Source organism: Cataglyphis hispanica, chromosome 11, assembly GCF_021464435.1.
Source record: "Cataglyphis hispanica isolate Lineage 1 chromosome 11, ULB_Chis1_1.0, whole genome shotgun sequence".
Taxonomy (NCBI): Eukaryota; Metazoa; Arthropoda; class Insecta; order Hymenoptera; family Formicidae; genus Cataglyphis; species Cataglyphis hispanica.
The window spans coordinates 2,196,297-2,220,859 of record NC_065964.1 but is presented as its reverse complement, the minus strand read 5'-3'; the positions used below and the strand labels follow the sequence as shown (position 1 = coordinate 2,220,859).

The following is a 24,563-nucleotide window of genomic DNA, read 5'->3' as shown; positions in this document are numbered from 1 at the left end:
GAAGACTGGTTAAAGGGTCGTGCGTTACGTAGATAAAAAAGAAAAAAAACTGACGAATATCAATCAACGTAATTCTGTAATCACGATCATTTTTATGTATTTGTTCATGTCATGACAATTGTTTCCGAGAGACACGTCTGAAACGGAAGTGCAGGGTCGATCGGGAATTTAATAACATTCTGGAGTCATCGTCGAGATCGAAACGAATATTAATAGACAAAATATACATGTGTTTTGCAGTCCGGACTGACTCCATTACACGTGGCCAGTTTTATGGGGTGTATGAATATCGTGATATTCCTACTGCAGCATGAGGCCAATCCCGACGTGCCGACTGTCAGGGGCGAAACACCCCTGCATCTGGCAGCTAGAGCTAATCAAACAGACATTATACGAATTTTGCTAAGAAATGGTGCCAAAGTCGATGCTCGTGCAAGGGTAAGTAAAGCGTGTTGTATCCCGAAAGATCGAGCCCAACTTTTCCTCCCCCCTCCCCCCCTTACATCCCTTTCTTTGCCGCTTTATCGAGTCAGAGAAGAATAGAGCTTGCTTGACGACAGTGCGAAGTACTTGTGCCTCTGTCTCGAAGGCAGAAAGAAGGGATTAGAATTTAGAAAGTCATATACATACAAATGATCACTCATACGCACCCCCCTTTTTAAATTACAAAAGCATGAGCCATTAACCAGTCTCATATATCGACATTTAAATCGTCTCTTACTAGCGATTTGTAATCGAAGTATGTGATTTTCCACTTGCAAGTAAGACGAATCTAACATCTCATATCTTACTCTTCACGCTTTCTTCTTTAATCACTTGAGTCTTCAAGGCACGAACAATATTTTATTATTCTATTAAAATATTTTTTTTTATTAAACTCTCATGTACGTATAAATTAAAGATTAATTTAATTTTTTATATTTATCTAAATTATGGAAAATCTTATCTAAAATCTCTCTGAATAAAATTTAATTCAAAAATTATATTGAATAGAGAAATAGAAATAAATTTTAATATTTATGAAATCAAATAAATTTATAAAATAAAATAATAAAAATGAATTTTAATTTAAAGAAAATTTCTATTAATTTTTTATTTGCGTATAATGGTGAAAATTAATTTATATCGTTTTATCAAAATAATTTAATATTGAAATTATTAAATAAAAAAATAGAAATAAATTTTAGTTTGTAGAAAATTTTATTAAACAAAGGAACAAAAAATAAAATTTAATAAATAAATAAATGATAAAAAGAGCATATATAATTGTTGTTTTTTTTTTTTTACAAAAATTATTTTGCATATCATGTTAATTATAATTTCTTGTTGAATTAGAAAAATTCCGCGCCTTGAAGGTTTAACATCGCTCACTCTGTAACTTCAAATTTTCTAATCGCATCTTCTCATGCTTTCACCTGACCGCTTCGCAAACGAAATTTCATCGAATATTTTCTTTTTCTTTTTTTATTAATATCGTTATCGTCGTTATTTTATAGGAGCAGCAGACGCCGCTTCATATCGCGTCCCGATTAGGGAATATCGACATTGTTATGCTGCTGCTGCAACACGGCGCGGCTGTAGACACCGCCACGAAAGATATGTACACGGCCCTTCATATCGCGGCTAAGGAGGGTCAAGAGGAGGTAATGTACAAAGAGTTCGCACAGATCGCGGATTACATCGCCATGCAAAACAGAGTGTATCTATTTTGGAGCCGGCAACGCGAGTACCTCATTTAGGATGACGGAGTCGAGCGAGCTGAGCGAAAAAAAAAAAATACAAAACACGTTACCTCGTCCATCACCCGTCCTCACACGCATCGTTTCAAAAATCGATTCATCTATGTCGCACATTTTCTTTTGTTGATGGACTTTTGTTTACCTTTGATTATACATATATATATATATATATATATATATATATATATATATATATACATATATATTTTATGTTACGTTATGTTTATTCCACATTATCTCATGTATTCGTTATGTAATAAATTTTTTCGTTACGTTGTTTTCATTCTCTTTGTTACCTTATTTCTTCGTTTCTTCTTTTTTTTTCACGCACATAATTTTTCATCCCTCGTCGAGTGTGTTCTAAAAATGCATGCATCTCATTATCATTTCCCCTTTTTTTTATGGGGAGCTTTCCAGCAAGAAAATACAGACAGACTGGATGTCACGCAAATGATTATTAAATAGAGAACTTTTTCGAAAATCCTAAAATTTTTCTATTTGACAGCTGATCATATGATATTGTGCTTATATGTGTTTCTTGTTGGAAAATTCCCTTTATCAGGCGATCTCGTTATGCACGAAGGTATAGCCAGATCGTGAATGTATAATTTCACCCCGTGACATTTGGCAATTGTTTTATTACTCCGAGGTTCGATATCGATTGTCAAGCGCTGCGTCAAGCGAAACATATGTCCACGTTCCCCTTATGTATATTCCTGTGCGTCTCATAAATAATTTATTTACACTTTCGTAGAGTTGCCTTCTTTAAGGGAAACTATCAAAAGTTATTAAACAAACGCCCCAATATAATATCAATTTAAGACTCGTCATTATTTTCTGTGTCATGTCGCTCGGATACACGAATTCATCGACTTTTCACAAATCCTTCTTTAATGGATATCTGTCTTGTAAAAGGTAACATTTTCATTAAGCTTGGAGAGATTATTTCGAGATTATTTGCGTAAAATTATTTCAAATTTCGTATATTTTAATATACAATATAGAGAATTTACTTAATATTTAATTTAAAAAATTCCAAGATTAATGCTTTTTTAATAAAATAATTTTAAAAATAAATTTTAGTTAAAATATTAATATTTATTATAAAATATTTTAATTATTTAAAATTCTTTTTTACTGATATACTTAAAAATATTCAAGAATCTTTGTCGTTAAAAAAAAAAAAAGAGAAGTTTCTACCTTCGTCTCGTGTCGCGAAAAAAAATAAATAAGTGAAGATACAGAAAGAACTTTTTTCCGTAACGCAAAATTTTTCTGACAAACAGGTGGCGGCGATTCTCGTGGAGAACAATGCTTCTCTCAAGGCTGCAACGAAAAACGGCTTCACACCTTTACATATCGCGGCTAAATACGGAAATATGAACGTCGCAAATATACTCTTGCAAAAGCAAAGTAAACTTGATGTTCAGGGAAAGGTTCGTGCGCGCCTGTACGCAAATTATATCGAGTTGTGTAAGGAAAGTAAAAAAAAGAAAAAAAAATTCACATATTTAGGCGAGAGATATATTTCTTCCTAACAATTCTTCTATTATTCGAAACGTCATTTTAAAAAGCCATTCCAATCCTCCGTATTTCTCGAGCTAAAAATTAAAAGAATTTTCGCGCAAAAAGATTCAAAGAAATTGAAGACTAAGCGTTATTTTCTACTAATTCTTTGCTTAAAAATCTAAAAGGAAAAAAAAAAATATTTTTACACAACGCGATATTTTGTGCCTCGTCAGTTATCTTTCAAACGGATTAGGTGGAATTATGCGGAACGTTTGGCATTTCAGAACGATATCACGCCTTTGCATTTGGCGTGCCATTACGATCATCCTAACGTCGCGAATCTCTTGTTAGAAAAGGGAGCGTCGTCTCATCTTGCTACGCAAAACGGACACACTCCGCTACATATCGCTGCTCGTAAAAATCAGGTAAATCAATTAACGAAATTGTAATGGGTTTTATAATGGGTTTTATGGCAAGCATTGGTAACACGCGAGCAAAGGAATGCTTTTGCACGATGTGTTTAATATCAATTCCGAGTAAACATTTCGCGAAAACGACGTCTTTCATGGCGCCCAGATGGACATCGCTTCCACTCTTTTGGAAAATGGAGCAAATGCGAACGCGGAGTCCAAAGCAGGTTTCACCCCGTTGCATCTGAGTGCGCAGAAGGGCCATTACGATATGACGAATTTGCTAATTGAACACGGCGCCGATCCCAATTATAAAGCCAAGGTAATAATGAAAATCATTTTTCAATTTTCGGCTACTTGTTACAAAAACACAGAGATTTTCTTTATTTTAATAAATAATTTTTTTACTTCAAATATATAAATATTTTTATATTAAAATTTTCAATAATGTATTTAAAAATAATTTAAATTATTTTTAAATTCTGGAAAAATCATTTTTCCAGAAACTCAATATTTTAAATTTTATATTTTTGAAAAGTTGACCGGAATTGCAACAATAAAAATAAAATTTTTTTTTCCAATCAAATAAATATAATTTATTAATTTTGATTTTTTTTTGTACTTAAATAAATATATTTGTTTTCAAGAATGTTTTTGTTTGATTCAATTAATTATTACTTGGATGTAGAAAGTATTATAATTTTTAAATGCATTATTTAAATTATTTTTAAATACATTATTGAAAATTTTAATATAAAAATATTTATATATTTGAAGTAAAAAAATTATTTATCAAAATAAAGAAAATCTCTGTGTTTTTGTAACAAGTAGCCGAAAATTGAAAAATGATTTTTTAAAAGCAATAATTAAGTAGTATAATAAAGATAGAAGAACAAATTCTTTTTCTACTTGCAAATAAAAGTATACTTTGCTTTTATTTTATATTTTATTAATTCAAATATATTTGCTGTTTGATTGAAATAATTAATTCCTTTGCAAGTATTTAAATAAGCAGTAATATTAAAAAAAAATTTTTTTATATTTAGTTTAGACATTTTTTTTTAGTGTACGTGCGCGATTTTCTATTTAATCATTATTCACTGTCAAATTATGATTTTTTTTGTAATTTCTCGGATTTTCTCTAATGAATTTTCATCCCCTGAATTATTTTCGGTCCTAATTTTTTTCACTTTCTTATCACAATAGATTAAATAACTTTCGGTATCAATTTTGACGACAGTGTCTATCTTTTGATACTCATGCAATGCAAAATATAACAAACAATTATAGACACTTATAGTTTTCTTATCTGGATCAGAACGGTCTCACGGCGTTGCATCTATGCGCGCAAGAGGATTTCATCAGGGTAGCCTCTATCCTGGTGAAGAACGGGGCCAACGTTGAGAGCCAGACAGAGACTGGTTACAGACCGATACACGTGGCCGCGCACTTTGGGAATCTATCGATGATACGCTTTCTGCTGAAACATAACGCTGAAATAGATGTCAGAACTAATCAGAATTACACTTCGCTTCATCAGGCCGCCCAACAGGGTCACGCTCATATCGTTTCCGCTTTGCTGGAGGGAAATGCTTCACATAAAGCGCGCACTAACGTAAGCGACTACTGCTACATAACAATGCTTATAATAATATTTATTGATGTTTTGATTTGATTAGATTATACAAGGTGTCCTAAACCACCCGTACACCCCCTTTCTTTCAAAAACTAAGTATTTTAGAGAAAAACGTTTTGAACAAAAATTGTATGGTTTTGAGGGGAACGTAAGATGGTGTCATTGGTTTGACCTTGGATGGCATCGTTAAGGTCAAGTCAAGGACACCTTTCATTTCTTAAATGGAATTCCCTATTTTTTATTGCATATTCTTATAGCTTATGTAGAGAGATTTCCAAAACATTATAATAAAGTATTTTTTCATTAAGAATTTTTGGAGTTATTTTGTATCTTAATCTGACATATTTTAGTATAAAATATAAAATATCTCGAAAATTATTTAGTGTTCGATAATTGTATCGTAATACTTTTATGTACAGAATAATAAGATGAATCAAATGGTGTAAAGAAAAAATAAATAATTATTATAAAAAAATATAGTGCAAATAATTGTATATTTTTTTAAAAAAACAGTTATTTTCTGTACACCATTTGATTCATCTTATTATTTTGTACATAAAAGTATTACGATACATACGATATGTACGATATATACGATATATAAGAAGAAAAGTGTACGGGTAGTCTAGGACACCCAGTATAATATATATAATAATAGAAAAATTAATTTTTATTAAAATGGATAATACGATATAATTATAATTAAAATAATTAATAAAATAAGTATTTTTAAAATATTACAAAACTTTATATTTTTATAATAATTAATTTAGCATTTCTCTCTCTTTCTCTCTTCTTAAAATATTATATATTTAATTTTCTTTAAATATTATACTTAATTAAATATTTTCTTTTTAAATGTTATATTTAAAATATTATTATATTTTATAATATTATAAAATATTATAAAATATTATCTTATATATATTACAAAAGATATATAATTCTCTACAGTTTTGAGTCACAAAATTCACGAAGCTATTATTATTGTAGGATGGTTTAACGGCGCTGAATATAGCACAAAAATTAGGATATATTTCTGTGATGGAAGTGCTAAAAGGATTGCCTTACGACAGTGCAACTCCGGATAACAAAAACTGGGAGGAGAAGTACAAAGTGATAGCTCCCGAGAGCTTGCAGGAGACGAGCTTTATGTCCGATTCGGATGACGAGGGCGGTACGTATGCTCACGGATACAAACTAAATAATGAAATTGCTTGCAAAAAAGAGTCTTTGTTTTTCAGGTTCTGACGCGTTAATTAGCGAACAGCCTTATCGATATCTCACGGCGGACCTGATGAAGAGTCTGAGGGATGATTCGTTACCCATTGACGTTACTAGAGATGACCCGGTACACAGACCAAGTAAGAATTGCGCATTTTTAATTAAAAAAGTTATTTATTTTGAAAATGAAATATTATAAATTTTAATGAAAATTTCTCGCACACACATATACATACAAATTAATTCACGATTTTAATAAGATTTTTGAAAAAAACATAATTCAATTAAATAATAATAATTTAATTAACAATAATAATTAAATAATAATAATTTAATTAATAAAAATTATATTAATACAATTTATTGATATAACTTTTATTAATATTAATTAAATTGATTTATATTAATTATATTATATATTAATTATATTAATTTAATTATATTATATTAATATTAATAAATTAATATTAATATTAATAAAAGTAATTATATTTTTTTCAAGACGAACGACGAAACTTTATTCTCATTTATTTCATATCTTTATAATATTCCTAATGTGTTGTAATATTTTTTATATGCGTTTTAGTTTTATTTAAATAAAATAATATTACACAGAGATAGCAATTCTAAAATGAAAAAATACTGGTCTTTAAAAAGTTATTGCGTTTAATGAGTTTCATAATTATTTTTCTTCTAGTTACCAAAGAAGAGAAGCAACAATTCGTGCAAAGCAATAATTACTGTTTAGCAGAAAATTTTGATAGCACCGACGCTATTAATCTAGGGTGAGTGTTGATTATTCTTACTTTATCCTTACTTTAGAAAAAATTTATAATTTTATATTTTTAGTACGTTACTTTTTTGCGTAAAACAATTGTTGATTATGTTAAATAAGTAAATAAATATATATAAATTTATATAAATTTTAATTTAATTAATAATATATAATTAAAGAAACTTTATGAAATATACTTTATAATAATTAAATAAATTGATATTAAAAAATCTCTACTCCCTTAGATTTTATATAAAAGTGTACATTCTTTTTTCGCAGGAAGCTGCATTTCAGATCGTAAGTATGAAACCAGACTTAACATAAAGACAGAAAAGAGATACAAACAAATAAAAGAGTAAAAGCCATTAAAAAATCTACGTTTACAGATTTTTAATAAGCTTCCTAGTGGACGCACGTGGCGGTACCATGAAAGGATGCAGACACAGCGGTGTCCGCATCATTATACCGCCTCGAAGAGCAACGATGCCGATTCGCGTAACATGTAGACTGCTAAAATTAAACAAGGTGGCGAATCCGCCCCCTTTGATGGAAGGGGAGGCCCTTGCTACGCGAATTATCGAGATGGGCCCGGTGGGGGCGAGATTTTTAGGGTAAGTTCAAAATTAAAAATTTGTAAAATATACATGCCTTGTATATTGGATATAAAATGCAGAGATTCTCCTTCTTTTCGCACGTGCTTGATTTCTTTTTTTTTTTTCACGGAGATGAATTAATTTCAGACCCGTCTTGATCGACATACCGAATTTTGCGTCCGTTAGCGGGAAAGAAAGGGAAATTATTATTCTGCGGAGCGAGAATGGGGAAACGTGGAAGGAGCACGATAATTCTGCGGATAATGACGATACTCTCCTCAATACACCTTATGGTTCGTAATTAAGGCCACTAAAAATTAATATATATATATATATATATATATTATCGTTACATTTTATATTTTTTATATTATTATTTATATTATACTTATATTATATTATCATTAAATATTATCAAGATTCTGTTTCTAGAAATTTTCTAATTTTTTAAAAAGCCTATTAATTTAATTTTGTTAATATTACTCAACCTATAATCTTAGCAAATTCCTGATCTTCATAATTTTTATATATACATATATTATTATTTATTTATTTATTTAATATATAAATAAATTATTTAATATTTATATAATTTATATAAATAAATTAAACAAATAAATTATTTAATATTTAATATTTAATTATAAATATATTGATATTAAATTAATTATTATTTAAAATATGAATTAAGATTTAATATATGAATATTAAATTAATAATTTTATATATATATATATATATATATATATAATATAAAAATTTTATATATTTTGTGCAATAATTAATCAAATAAATAAATAAGACAACGATATTAATTAATTATAATATTTTCTTTCGCTTAGATCCTCAAATGAGCGCCTCACATTCTGGCAGGATTACTCGGATAATCACTACGGATTTTCCGCAATATTTCGCTATTGTGACCAGAATTAAACAAGAGGTTCACGTTATCGGTGCGGAGGGTGGTATTTTGATATCCAGCGTGGCGAGTCACGTGCAGGCCGTTTTCCCCGCGGGAGCGCTAACGAAAAAGATCAAAGTCGGCTTGCAGGCGAGTAAAAATGATTTGATTCAATTGCAATCGCAAGTAGAAGGATAATGAAAACGTATAAAAATTCAATTTTCATTTCAGGCGCACGTTATTCCTGCTGAACTCACGGCCAAATTACTCGGCAATTGCGTCGCCGTATCGCCAGTGATCACGATCGAACCCAGAAGGCGAAAGTTCCACAAACCGATAACCCTTACGATTCCTGTCCCGCAGGCCGCAAACAAGGGGATGATCAATCAGTATGGTGGGGAGACTCCTACGTTGCGTCTTCTATGCAGCATTGCGGGTACTTATGGATTAAAAATTTTAGACAAGTGTTAGGGAAGGAAATAAAAATATATCTTTCAAATTTTATCAGTAATGTTACAAGAAAATAATTTGATGATAAGAGAGAAAGTATATTCGACTTATGATAAATGAATTTATTTTTATAATTAGCAAAAAGATACTTTTTTATGTATTAAAAAATATAATAAAACTTAACAATTTTTTTTTTTTTTAATAATAAATATAAAGAGATACAATTAATATTAAATATTATATATAATATTAAATATAAAGAGATACAATTAATATTAAATATTATATATAATATTATAAAACAAGATAGAATTTTTAGCTGTACCAATAAAAAATCATTGCTCTCAAATCAGTCATATAATTAATCATCACATTTTTTTACTTTTTTGAATACTTTTTCAACAGAATTCAAAAATAAATTATATTTTAAGAAATGAAGTTATCTTTATTTTTCTAATGTTGCTATATTAATAAAAACTTGATAACTCTAGGTGGAACTAACGAATCACAATGGGAAGACGTTACGGGTTCCACGCCATTAACTTTTATGAACGATAGGGTGTCGTTTACCACTACAGTTTCAGCCAGATTTTGGTTGATGGATTGCAGAAATATCGGCGCGGTGCCGAAAATGGCAACGGAATTGTATATGGAATCCTTACACGTGCCGTATATAACGAAGTAAGCGACTTTTCTTAACATGACTAGGTAGCCGATCATTTAATTTTTATAGTAGTAAAGTAAACAAATTTTCTTTCTACGCAGTTTCATAATTTATTCGAAGAGGATGGACGTATTGGAAGCCACATTGAGGATATTGTGCATGACGGACGGCAAGGAAGGCATGCACACTTTGGAGAGGCAAGAGGAATTCACAGAAATCGTTAAGAGTCGCGATGTTGAGGTATTCTTATAATATAACACAGCAATTGTCGAATTATTTCAATTACAAAAATCTTTAAGCGACATTAATTTAATGTATAGGAAATAATATATAATTTTTATTAGATTTAATTTATCAATTTTTATAAATTTCAAAGTTAAAATTAAAATTCTATTTTATTTAAATTATGTAAATTAAAAATTGTTTGTACATCAGGGTGTCTTAGACCACCCGTACACCCCTTTTCTTTCAGAAATTAAGCATTTTAGAGAAAAACGTTTTCAACAAAAATTGTATTGTTTTGAGGAAAACATAAGATGGTGTCATTGGTTTGACCTTGGATGGCATCGTTAAGGTCAAGTCAAGGACACCTTAAATGGATTTCTTAAATGGAATCCCCTATTTTTTTGCATATTTTTATGGCTTATGTCAAGAGCTTTCCAAAACACTATAATAAAGTATTTTTTCATTAAGAATTTTTTGAGTTATTTTGTATCTTAATCTGACAAATTTTAGTAAAAAATATAAAATATCTCCAAAATTATTTAGTGTTCGATAATTGTATCGTAATACTTTTATAATACAGTAGTACAGAATAATAGTACAGAATATTTATAGTACAGAATAATAAGATGAATCAAATGATGTACAGATAATAATTGTTTTTTAAAAAAAGTATGCAATTATTTGCAATATATTTTTTTATAACAATTATTTATTTTTTCTTTACACCATTTGATTCATCTTATTATTCTGTACATAAAAGTATTACGATACAATTATCGAAAACTAAATAATTTTTGAGATATTTTATATTTTATATTAAAATATGTCAGATTAAGATACAAAATAACTCAAAAAATTCTTAATGAAAAAATACTTTATTATAATGTTTTGGAAAGCTCTCGACATAAGCTATAAAAATATGCAATAAAAAATAGGTGATTCCATTTATGAAATGAAAGGTGTCCTTGACTTGACCTTAACGATGCCATCCAAGGTCAAACCAATGACACCATCTTACGTTCCCCTCAAAACCATACAATTTTTGTTCAAAATTCAATTGTTTTTCTCTAAAATGCTTGGTTTTTGAAAGAAAAGGGATGTACGGGTGGTCTAGGACACCCTGTATATATTTTAAATATATATAATATAATTACATTAAATTTTTTTTTGTTTTTTACAAGTTTTTTGTCTTTAACAATCTTTTTTTTATTATTACAGGATTATTGTTTAAAAAATTATTAACTATAGTATGTCAATGCGTGTGAATTAATATTATAATTCTTGCAATATTTAATAGGCACTCGACGGGAAAGATCTTTATATCGAGTTTAGTGGAAATTTAGTGCCAGTAACAAAGTCCGGAGTGCAATTAAAGTTCACGTTCAAGGCTTTCCGACAGAATCGATTGTCGTTCCATGTTAAAGTAAAGGATCCATTACTGGATCCGGTAGCGAGGATGTTATTCATGAGAGAGCCAAAAGTTGCTAAAGGGGAACCACCTCAGCAGCCTATTTGTGTGTTAAATATTGTCCTTCCCGAAACTATTATTAAAGACGCGATGCAGAAGAAATTAAAAGGTATGTCTCTTGAATATTCTCTAAGGAAAAATACGCATAATCGCCTATTTTTTCCGAGAATATATGACAAAATAATTGCACATAAAAATTCTAATTTTATTATAGCCATTTTAAAATTATTTATTTATTTCATTCTAAGATCAAACAATTTATAATGGCAGTGATGATATTAATAAAGCTTTCATATGAAACATAAATTTTAAAAATAGCAATTTTTCTTGGTCCTATATAAGTTTAAATAAATTTCAATCTGAGATTTTATTTTAATAAACTTCCCTTACCCTATTGAAGAAGCATAGGCTAGAAAAAAAAATCATGCACAATTAATTAGTATTTCAGGGAAATATTAATTTTTTTTTCTGAAACTGATGCATTATCATCCTACATCTGGCTCTTATTAGCTTGAAATTTTAGAATTTATAACAAATTAATAAATAGCAAATTGTTGGTAAATATATGATTACTTGAGCAATTATATTTTTAAGAATATCAAATATTTTAATATTATATTTTTCATTTGTTTTTTTTTTATAAAATATTTATTGATCGTTTTTTATAAAATATTTATTAATCATCGAAGTCAAAAAAATTTTTTTTTATAATTAAATTGAGATTAAAAATTTTTTTTTCTCTGTCTATTTTAATTGAAAATAAGTACTTAAATAAGTACTTCTGTGTAACACTTGGTGCCTATTTCATCGTCACTAATATTTTTTTGTTATTGTTATAGGTTACGAAGATTCTAATATCATAAATCAAAAACTAGATTATTACAAATCAAAGTACAAAATGGAACAAATGGAGAAAACTGACACTCCTAAAGAAACGTCGCCATCGGAAAAGAAATTCATAACCGACACGTTACAAAAGGAACAAACAGGTATGATATCAAAATCGTAAGAAATAGAAAAATAGGATACTTTTCTCACAAAATACATGTGCGAATGTATCAATAATCTTTCCTATAAATAATCCGAGGAAATTGAATTGTTCGAAATGAAAATGTCCTGCGACGTCAAAATCAATTTTGCTTATAAAAATGCAAGGTGCAAAAAGAGAACTTGCGTAATGAAACATTAATAAGTCACGTCGAGGAATGTTTTGTTACGTCAAGATATTTTTGTATCGATCATATCCACCAAAAGGAATAAAGCGATATCTAGAGAAAGATCTGGCGACGTGGGTCGTTCGTGTGCAAGGAGGAGAGAAAAATACTTTTTTTGTCAAGGTCGAAGGAAAAGAAGATCATTGTCGAGTATCGTTTCGTCTCGAGACCTAAAAACGAAATAAAATTCGATTGTCATTCTATTTTCATTTAAGGGGAGAAATAATAATCGGCTTACGACTTAAGAGTTGGATGTGGCTTCCCTAACTTAATTAAACGTAAGAGCATCATGCTCGAAACTACCGATGGCGGACTTCTTTAGTTCAATTCGCGTTGACGAAGGGAATGGTGCAAATTTCATATCTGTCTTTCTTTCAAGCATCCACACGCAATTGTCAAAATGTGAGTCTTTCCAATTTTGACACTTGTTAATTATACTTTTTCTCAATTTTCTTTTCTTCATTTATCTCATTAAAATTGACGGGGAAACTGAGATAAATCTGATAAATTTATAAAATTTTAATTTTAAATATATAAAGTTATATATGCCTAAAATAAATCTTACAATTTACGAGCCCTTTTTATTTTTGCCCTAAAAATTCTTTACTTATGTTCTTTTATTTGTCTTAAATAATTTATTTCAAATTTTATTTTATGTTGATGTTAATTTCTCCCTTCTTATAATTTTCAGTTTCAGGTATTTTTAAGTTCATTAGTAGTTTGTACTTACGATCGACGCGTTAAAATCGTATAAGAAATCGAGCGGACATGGCAACAAGAACCGAAGAGCACGATCGCGCTACGACAAAGCAGGATAGTCGAGCGAACGAGAAGGAATGTTCCTCGGGGACGAAGGTCAAACGTAAATCCAGATCCACTAGGAGACGCCTGAACGCCATGATGAACAATGCATCGTTCCATTTCTCCGATACAGATTCCGAGGGCGAGCTGACAATGATCACCAATAAGGTGGGCAAGCTCAATTCCTCGCTGACCTCGCAAATTGACAATCAACGCTCCAGACCGTTAATCTCTGTCACCGGTGCGGAGGGCACCGAGCCCACCGAAGTGAAGATCAACGATAATCTCGATTACCTCATAGCGGACGGTGAGGCCAGATCTCGATCGAGACGCGGCAGCTTTGCGGAGAATCTCACCGATGTCGATGAGATTTACAGCGATGAGAAGGACACGGAAGTTGAAGAGAAGGACACGGAAGTTGAAGAGAAGGACACGGAAATCGACGAGAATGACACGGAAGTCGACGAGAAGACCACCTGGAGCAATCTGAATGTGATCTACAACGACTATCAGGGAGAGACGGATCTGGAGGACATGGAAGGCGACGAAGATATTGAACCGACTATCTACGTCGCGCCAAGATCGGACATTCTGGATGAGTTTGGCGGCGAGGTGATAACGACCAAGGAGGGCGACGGACCGTTCTCCGTGGAAGTCCGAAATCGATTGTCGCGTGAAGAAGTCTCCATTGACAAGGGGGACGCTGAGGAAGTGCCTGAGGATACGCCCAACACCGATAGCGAGGACATGGAAGCGTCCGAGGACGAGACCAAGCTGGACGAGGCAGCCGCTTGCAGTTATGTATACGATGACATTTACGAAGATATCCTGGCCGCGTCCCAAATTGTCATGACCAATAAGATGGAGAACACACTGCACGTACCGGACACGATTGATGAAGCTATCAGCGATTGTCATACCGATGTCGAAGACGTCGATTAAAGCGATATTTCTTCTTCTGAGCATTGTTGCTGAGAAGAAGAAACTCTTTCAAGGGGATTTGAAAAAATTATATGAAGCACATGAAATGGTATAATTCTTGGAATCAAAGTCTGGAGCAATTTCTACAGTCTCTCCGATTATACATAGCAAAAATTAACGTTCCATTAATAGAATATCAAGATATCATTGTTAGAAATGATTAATGGAACTTTGTAAGAAGCTATAGACCACAACTGTGATTAGATAAAGTCACTGAAGATGTCTAATAGGATCTAATACTTACAACAACTGCAACGCCAGAGTTGCGTAACATCAATTTAAATGTTCTTTCTTTTCAATAGAAAGTCTTGAAGATAAACAGAATGTGTTGGGATCTTGTAGAATTTCTTACATTCAAGCATCTATCAAGAGCTTCAGAAATATGATCAAGAAAGTGTAATGAGCTAGGCGATATGAAGTTTGCAGATAAATTGTACTTGACATTCTGATGCTTTTTACATCGAAAAAACCGGCATATTGTTTTTAAATTAACATATTCTTAAATTAACCTTATAATATTTTTTCCTTATATTTCTTTACCCTTTTCTATAAAAGTAAATCTCATTTTTTCGCAGCAAATATTTCTTTTATGAAGAAATGAAGAAAAAATATTTAAAAACTAGGGTATGTAAAGAAAACAAAAGTAACATATTTTTTCATTTATATGTTAATAAATACACTATGAACCTTGGAATAAATATATTATATCGTGTAAAAGTAATGTTTTTTATTTTTTGGACAATTCCTATATTTGAATGACTATATGCACAGCTTGTCGATTCTTAAGTTTTCCTTTTTGCACCGTGCCTATTAAATTTTTGATGGGATGAATGTAATAATTCAAGCAAAGTAAAAAATATGACAGAATTATATATACTGTTTCGAGAAACAATACTATTTACGTCTTACTTAAAAAAGGTGTTCGTCGTTTAAAGAAGTCCGCTTATACTTAACAATTATAAATATATCAAAAATATTATTCATCCATTTATGAATTGATGAACAATACAATGCGCGTGGAAACGATTATCGACAAATTAATTCTTATACTTTTGTCATGAAACTAATAATAACGCAATATATGTGTACTTGTTATACTTGCAGACCGAACTGCCGTCCTCAACATTATCATAGACAACCGTATGGGATATTAATGCAAAAGAGTATGTCTCCGCAGATTAGAGAAATTTTCCGATATAAACAAAATACACACACATATATACATATATATACATACATATAATTATAATTATATGATATAATATGTAAATATATACGTACATAGAGTTAAATAATAATCGATGTTTTCTTTTCTTGGTGATAGTATTGTTTTTATTTTTTTTTTTTTTTTAAATCAAGTCGTTGTACGTGCAAAGACAAAATTTATTTTGTGGATATTTATGGATTATATATCTTTGGTTGAATAACAGTTAAACAAATTCAAATTATATTTTGCATAATAAATTTCTAATAATTTCTATTCTCTCATACATATACCTGAGAAATATACAAGAAATATATGATAAAAATAATAGTCTCATTATCACGGGCGACACGCGCGGTAATATTACATCCAGTATTTATTATAAGCTATACTTTACATTGAATTAAAGCCGTCGGATATAAAATAGAATAAATTTATTTTTCGACATCATACACGAGACATTTTCATATTGTACTTGTCATGTTAAATTATAAATAATATTAAAATATAAATTGAAAATTATAAATAAAAAGAATTAATTTTTTTATCTAAAACATCAGATTTCTCAAGCTTTTTCTCAAATTAATGCATTAATGCTGACTATCATTTTGCGGCTTCAATTATGGCTTTAGTATATCTTGTACTTGCGACGACTGAGTAGAAAAGAAAAGAAAATGAGGAAAATAGGAGAATGAAGGATTTGCGATACGAAAGTTCTCGATCGCCAGATCTCGCTGTGAATATATAAAGGAACAATACTGTAAAAATAGAGACACAATGTATCCCAGCTATTATAACGATTTGTGCTTAATAAAAAGTATAATGTAAGCATAATTCTTGGTTGTTCTAGATGCCGCTATCCACGAATCCTTTGCACAAAAAGCGGCTTGTCCCCTAGAATCCGTAGATGCTAGTTATCCCAATAAAGTAGGCGCCGGTCAATCGGAATCGGATCTATCGCCTGAACTTGAAAGGCAAACGTACTCGGAGAAGCGCAAATTCTGGGAGGATATCTCGAGGAAACGCGAAAGTTATCAGCGTTCCGAATCCGAAGTCTCAAGGGCCTCCCAATTGACCATCAACGAGAGCGACAGCGAGTCGTGCCTGCCGAACATCGTGTCCGAGGAAGGTGACGGGACGACAGAGGGTATTTCAGACGTCATGAGATCGGAGACCATCGAGGACATCAATCTGCCGGACATCTCGGAGTGCTCGGTGGCGGAGAAGGCGCATTATTTCGAGGAGCAGATACAAAAGGAGATGAAGGAGGCAAAGAGCACGCCAAGGTTGCAGCAGCAAGATTCCGTCAAGTCCGAGAAGGATAAGCTGTCTCTCTTCAAGGGTAAGTCAATCGACGATCAGAAGAGTCGCGTGGAAAAGGATGAGATAAAAAAGGACATTGATATCGAGGAGAAGCACGTGGCGGAATCGAGGGAGATCGAGAAAATTTTGAAAACTGCTACGGAGGATACGAAGTGGACGAAAAAAACGTGGAAAGAGCCGAAAGATATCGATAAAAGGGAAAAGGATACAGATGAAGATAAAGGTATACGCGAGGAAGTTCAGAAGATAGTAACTCAACCAGTGATGGAGATTTGCAAAGAGTTATTGAATAAGGAAAGAGAGCTCGCTGAGGAAACGCAATCGTTGAAATATACGAAGGAAATATTATTGCAAACTGATGAGCCGAAGGACGAAACAATAATACGAAGAGAATCAAGAGAAATGAAAGACATAAAAAAACCAGAAGAAGTAATAGATGTTAAGACAATCTCGACAGACACGGAAACAAAAGAAGTAAAAATACATCCTGAAGAAATTATAACAGAACACAAAGGAAAAGAAGATATTCAGCAGCAAATTGAAAAAGAAGTTAAAGAAGAAATTGCAGAACCAATAAAAACGCTCCAGGAAGAGATTTATATTTCGGATACAATGCCAGATGTTTCAACATACACCGCGAGAACTACTGGGGTTATAAAAGAGATAAGGAAACCGGATGTATCCACGGATATCGTTCAAGAAATCGTACAAGAGCCAAGACCGGAAACACCACTGAGCAAAGAGATTAAGGAGAAGATGTCCGGAAGGCGAATAATAACAGAGGAGACAACAATTATCTATACAGTGCAGAAAGACGGAACTCTGGTACAGGAACAGGTCCTTAAATCAGTGCAAATAGAAGGTGAGAACGGTAAACCAGTTACACAGATCCCGGAAGTTAGTATGGAAACAAAGATGTTCGAGAGTTTACCGGATACAGATGAGATTGAGAAATTACGAACGGATAAGATCGAAGAAAAAGATAAAACACTCGAAGAAAAATTATCGATCAAAGGAGAAGCGTTGCAGAAAGTGGAAGAGATAATTGCTAAACAAGCGGCTGACATTAATCTCGAAAAAGAGACAAAACCTACCATTGATACGGAGATTAAACAGATAAAAAGAGAATCTCGCATACCGATTTCCACATCAATGGTCGAAAAGGATAAAAATCATAAAGAAGCAAAAGATAAAACGTCATTGGATAAACCTGAGGAAAAATCGGTAAAAAGTCCAATCGCGGAAGCGGAAAAGGACGTTGTTTCACCGTCGAGCAAGAAAAAGGAGTTTGAGTCTCGCATACCTAAACGCATTATAGAAAATGCGAAAGAAAAGGACACGAAGAAAGATCTGCCGGGACAAAAGAATGGTGAGACTATCACAGTCACCGAGAAAAAATCTAGTGAGGAGGTCACTTCGCGGCATGAAGAACGCTCGACCACGAAGAGCAAGACGCAAACGTTTTCCAAGACCTTCACTGATCCGCAGGATGCATTCAAGATGTTTGAAGATATAAGCGCCATGAAGGACAAAGATTTTGCTACAGTCACTTCGAAGGTCGACACTAAGGCTACAAGTAAGATTGAGAAGAAAGAAGTACTTTCGTCGGAGATCTCTAGCGGAGCGGATAAATTCATAACTCACGAGGAGAAGGAAAAAGTGGAAAGGAAGAAATCTTCGGAATCTAAGCTAACTAAGGAGTCACCGGCTGAGACGATAGAGGAGAAGAAAAGCAAGAGCGAGGAGGTGGACAAAACCGCTGTACAGAAAATGTCGATGAACGTTACGGAAGGTAAGGAAGTGATAGATGCCAGCGCTTTCGAATCCAGGGCAGAGAGTAAGAAAGAAGAATTGTTTAAATTGTTGGAGGACAAAGAGGGAATTGCGACGGAGAAATCTGGAACTAGTAGGATCAGAGAAAGCGACGTAGATGTCGCAATCAGAATTAGAAAAGACGATACAAAGGAAGTAGAGGACATTAAGGAGCCACCAAAAGCTGCTACAGAGGATAAAATAGGGAAAGTTGAAATGATTGCGCAAGGACAATCTTACAAAGAGAATTTGGAAAGTTTTAAAGTTGAAGAGTTTGTACCCAGCCAAAAGTACAAGGCGGATTCGAGTGAGAAAACTGAAGAAGACAGACAACCTCAGAGTAAAAAAGTTCCGGAATCTTTGGAGGAGAAAGAGAAATTGATTGCTAAGGAAATAGAAGCGCGGAATATAGCGGAGAATTTGATACAATCAATTGAGAACGAGATCGAGAGAAGATCATCAACATCGGGATTAAAGCCTCAAATGTTGAATAGAGAATATCTCGATCAATTGATTTCCGAGAGTAGCGATGCTGATCACGAGAAACTGGCTGATGACCTGACAAAAAAATTTGAAAGTATAATAAAGAAGTCTTTGGACGAACAACTTCCAGAAAGCAAAGCGGATCATCCAATTACGGACGCAGCGCAATTGAAAACATTCATACAAGAAGAATCATTCGAGAAAGGTTCTACTAGAGACAGTATAAGCGAAGATATAACAAAAGACGAAGAATCATCGCCGCATGATCGAGAAGAAAGCTTGCCATCTTCGCAAGCTAAACTTCAAGATAGAGACATCACTATGAGTCCCAGCAGTATATCCGAGCAGATCGAACTCGAAGAGACTATCGATGTCGACACTGGAGAACTGGAGGACTTATCTAAACCTACGTCTAGTCCGCAATCTGAAAAACTTCGTTCTGATAGATCGAGTGGTCATATCGAACCGCTTCAGAAAGACTTATATAGCGATACTACTCTTTCAAAAGATAAGATAGTGTCGGAAATCTCGGGCGCTAGGGTGTTAGAGATCTTGGAGCCGAGCGTTGACAGCCGTCAAGATTCGGTCGACATGCCATCTTTGGAGCTGGACGAGCACAAAGTGTCCGAACAAACTAGCAGGGACGTAGCATCTTTGCACGAGAGCGTGGCAGTGGATTCTTTGGAAAAGATCGCACGCGAAAAAGACGCGACTGTTAGTTCTAGCACGGTGTCTGAAGACGTCATTGTAGACTATCCTCCGATCCATGAGTATGCATCTTCTGTAACTATATCGTCGAGAGAGGGGACATACGACGTAGGGGATAGACGAAGAGCAGATAGTTTTGAAATTGAAAGCCCGCCGTTGGTTTCACCGAGAACAAAGCTCGTGCACGATCTGGAAATCAAGCCAGTTAACTGGATGATTGGCGACGAAAAAATCGAGATATCGGAAACTTTGCAACCTTCTCAGGTATTCAATCAGGAGTTGGAAGAATACGAGTCATCTGTACGACGTGCTCGCGCTTCCTCTCAGGACGAGTCTGTGGATTTAGAGCAAGAGTCCGTGACCAAATCTTCGGAGGATATTAGTGTGATCGAGTCTGTTAAAGAATCCGTTACTAGTAGTGATGTTAATGTGACTATCACAACTACTACGACTACTAAGACTACAAAGTTTACCGTGATTCCAGTGACCGAACCAGCGGTCGAGTCGATAACCGAACCGGACTTCGACAGCGAATTGATAGAAGATAAATTAGATATCACTTGTCAAGAATTGGTCGATACTCTGCAACGAGAATATGATGCTAAGACGCCGACAGAAGAAGTCGGTATACGTCAATCCATATCTCGCGAGAATTTTGATCTGGAAACGAGTATTACCGAAGCTGTCACGGAAGAGATACCTATGAAAGAAGAGGAAATAAAAGAATTAACTGAATATATACCTGCAAAAATTATGGAGATTAAACTTCAAGAAGCATATACAGAGGCTCGTCAACAAGACATTTCTGCGGTGCAAGTAGAAACTACCAAGATGAGTGACGCTAGTAAAGTGTCTACGATAAAGGAAGAAATAAGAGACTCTGCTCGGCGTATCGTAGCTGACGAAGCACAGAAACAGCAAGATATTGACTCTGCATATAAAAAAGTAGAAGAATTGGAAGTTAAAGAAGAGATAAAAACAATTGTGGAAACTGAGAAAGATTCCAAAAAACAGGAAGTATCAAAATGTGCAAGAGTTGACGACGTGCTGAAAGAATGGACAGAGACTTATCTGACGAAGATCAAACCTCCTAGCGAGGAATATAAACGACATATGGAAAAAACCACCGATAAACACGATAAACCCAGCAAGTCGACGGCGCCTTCCTCCGATACTTGTGCCTTTAAAATAAAGAAAGACGATCTACAGAGCGTCGATCTGAGCGCGCGGTACGCAATAACGGTGTTGGATCAAGTGGTAAAGAAAGAGATTGCCGAAGTAAAGGAGTCCTTGGAAGCGGCTAGGCAAGATTTAATAGAGGAGCTGAGTGAAAACAGCCAGACTGTGATTCAGATCAAAGATTCGCCTTCAGAATTTCAGTTCAAACTCCAGCCAGAATCAATTCCGAATGATTTACCGTTTTTGTACAAACCACCGTCCATTGAACATGTTCCTGCGGAGGCTGAACCGGAAGCCGAGACTGAAACTACTGCGCAGAGCGAATCATTAGTCATAAAAACTCAAGAACTCGAGGAGACAAAACAAGAAGAAACGCGAGACGCTATCGATGACTTGTCCATCGTTCAAGCAGCCGCAATCGCCGAAGACAAATCATCCGTTATAGTCAAGGCACCTGAAATTGATATCGAAAAGCACGAAGAAGAAAAGGAGACTGTAATAACCGTTCAGGATGACCAACAAGAAGATGAAGAAGAGGGTCGTCCCAGTCCACTTCCTATTAGTAGATCATCGGATATCAGCTCGGACATTGACAATAGAGACGATAGCTATTCTTTGACGCCTCATCCGGTGCCCAGAAGACGTCATAAGCCGACCAGAATGTCAAAGAAAGTAAAAACTTCTGAGAGTGAGGCTGACGTCGGTTCGAGTTCCGGCGAGAGCAGCAACTATCAGTCCTGCGAGTACGAAAGCGGAAGTAGACCTAGTTCGTCCGACGTCGAGGCGATGCAATCCGCCGCGGGTGGCGTGCAATCTGGGACTGCTTCGGAATATGAGACGGCAATGATGTCGGTTGAGCACGAGAGTTCAAGGACATTACCTACATCGCAAGAGTATCAGACCGCAGTGACTTCAATGAGCTCCCGCGAATCTATGCTGCATTTGAATTCCCTTAGCTCGGGTCATCTCGGCAGTATTGATAGCACTAGCGAGTTGTCAGAAACGCTGGTACCATCCGAGGAAGCGGATGACGATGGGGAAGAAATAGACGAAAACCTGGAAAGTGCACTGGATGCGGAGCAGGAACTCGAGGCATCGGATTCCTCTGGTAGCGAAGAGATACCGATGGACGAAACTGTGGACAAAATCGATAGTCATATACCGTGTCGCATGAAACGCTCGTCCGAAATGATCTTCCAACAAATTATGGATGATAACGTTAGTTTGGAAGCGGAGTCTGTGGACGAGGTATTGGAGGAGAATCAGGCTAAAGTTACGGACTCGGCCACATCCACTTCTATGGAAGCGCCTGGTGCTCTTCAGTCAGTTGATATAATGACATCACGAGTGTCCGAAGATGGGATTCAAAGCGTGTGTACACAGGTAATCTCGACGCGGGTCACCAGGCCCAGTGATAGCGAAGAGCTCGAGGATTTGGAAGGCGAGGAAGATTTAGAGGCGGAGAAAGACATGGAAACAGCGGACATGGAAGATCTGAAACAGAGGTCAGACCTGGAGGAAACTGCCGGGGACGAAAGTGTTGAACCGGTAATGCAAACAACATCCGTCCACTCGATGCTGCAGCAAGCCAGCATGTCTCTATCTTCGGCATCGGGAATGTCCTTTGATACAGTTATAGAGAAGGATAGATCCGAGCGTCACTCGCCCGACAGTGATTCGTTCGAGTTCATAGACAAGCCCGACATCATCGACGACTTCGTGGTGATCGAGGAGGTCGGACGAGAGGCAGAGGAGTTCGACTCCGAGGGCAAGAGTATTCGTATTAGCTCGATACCTCAAACATCCGGCAAGCAATACGATCGTGATCTGGAAAATCTGATAACGGAGAACAAAGAGGAACAGATATCGACGAGTCAGGCCTCCAAGAACAACGATCTGTTTGACTTTGACACCGAAGAGAGTCCGCCCCAGGCGTCCAACGATGATCAATCTCAGTCCTACTCCGACGACGAGCAATACGAGGGCAAGAAGTGGATAGAGATGCAATTCCAGGCGGACGCGCGAGTCTACGATATCGAGTACGATCGTGGACCGCTCGAGGATATCAAGGAGGAGGAGATTACGGATTTTGAAGCGGGCAGTAGCAGGATAGGCAGTTTAGGCAGCCATAAAGAGTCTATAGGCAGCGTGGGAAGTATGCGCGGCAGCTTCGGCAGCACACCGGATTACGATATCCTCGGGAAGAAATACTTTAACAAATCTGTAGATCACGAGACCGCGTCCTTGACCTCTCTGCAGGAATTCGAGCACTTGGAGAGTACCGTGGCGTCCGAGAACTCGCGAAGACTTCAATGCGGCTCGCAGGATTCCGTCAACAATGGCAGTCTTCCGAGAAGATACATGACCGGTCGCTCGGGTCACGGCGACGATATCTCGTTATCCTCGTTGAAGGACTTCGAGGGCCTTGAGAAAGCTTGCCGGGAGGCTCATCTGATGGAGCTGCGGGCCCGCGAGGAGGAGGAACTGCTGGAACACGAGAGTCCGGAGAACAAGTATAAAATGGAGAATCTTCCGCGTTCGAGGACGGATACCAGCGTGACCGGTTCGTTCAATCCTAGTACTTCCGGATCGGACGATTACGAGAAGAGGATAAAGGAGATCGACGAGATAATACGGATCGCGCAGTCCAACGTGGAGAAACTCGATCGGCAGGACGACACCACGGAGGACATCTCGCAGATCGAGATCACCGATGCCGAGAGAGTCATCGGGATCCAACCGGTTCCGGAAACACTTCCGGAGGAGACGGAAGAATCTGACGAGACACGAGCGATACAGAGAGAGAGCAATGTCATGGTGACCAGCACGGATTCCTTAGAACTGGAGGAGAACGCGGAGAAGAAATACCATCCGTTGTGTCGAAGCTCCGACTCCCTCGAGATGAAGACGACCTTGGACTTTCCGTCCCTCAGCTCGGACTCGTTGAACAACGTGAAGGATGCGAAGGAAACGCCGTCGGACGCTGCCGGACAATTTTCCGGCAGCGCGAGACGCATCTCTTCAGATTCTCTCGAAATGAATTTGTTGGAGCAACAGGATGTTGGGGCGTCCGAGAGAAGCAGCGACAGCAACGGCCATCGCGTGGAGGAAGAAATGGCCGACAGCTCTGTCAGACAAGCACCTTTGACGGAGACTGACGCGAGAAATGGCAAAACGAAAACATCATCAAGTAGCGGTACATAGGATAATTCTCGTAGGTAAAGTGAACAATAATTTAATAATAATTAATAATCAATAATTTAA

The 24,563-nt window shown here is 35.2% G+C and overlaps 1 protein-coding gene across 4 annotated transcripts in view; it reads left to right on the top strand.

Moving 5' to 3' along the window:
• LOC126852711 (ankyrin-3-like) overlaps window positions 1-24,563 on the top strand; it is a 35,866-nt gene that overhangs the window by 9,780 nt on the left and 1,523 nt on the right. Inside the window, exons 9-27 of one of the 4 annotated variants that reach the window (XM_050597768.1) lie at window positions 241-438; window positions 1,497-1,643; window positions 3,026-3,175; window positions 3,533-3,673; window positions 3,825-3,980; window positions 4,977-5,273; window positions 6,288-6,471; window positions 6,539-6,658; window positions 7,216-7,303; window positions 7,573-7,590; window positions 7,680-7,904; window positions 8,034-8,179; window positions 8,729-8,937; window positions 9,019-9,223; window positions 9,729-9,918; window positions 10,003-10,141; window positions 11,424-11,703; window positions 12,434-12,583; window positions 16,645-24,517. In XM_050597768.1, the coding sequence (XP_050453725.1) occupies window positions 241-438; window positions 1,497-1,643; window positions 3,026-3,175; window positions 3,533-3,673; window positions 3,825-3,980; window positions 4,977-5,273; window positions 6,288-6,471; window positions 6,539-6,658; window positions 7,216-7,303; window positions 7,573-7,590; window positions 7,680-7,904; window positions 8,034-8,179; window positions 8,729-8,937; window positions 9,019-9,223; window positions 9,729-9,918; window positions 10,003-10,141; window positions 11,424-11,703; window positions 12,434-12,583; window positions 16,645-24,503 (10,902 nt within the window). In that variant the 3' untranslated portion in view covers window positions 24,504-24,517. The other 3 variants (XM_050597771.1, XM_050597769.1, XM_050597772.1) reach the window with 3 other exon arrangements.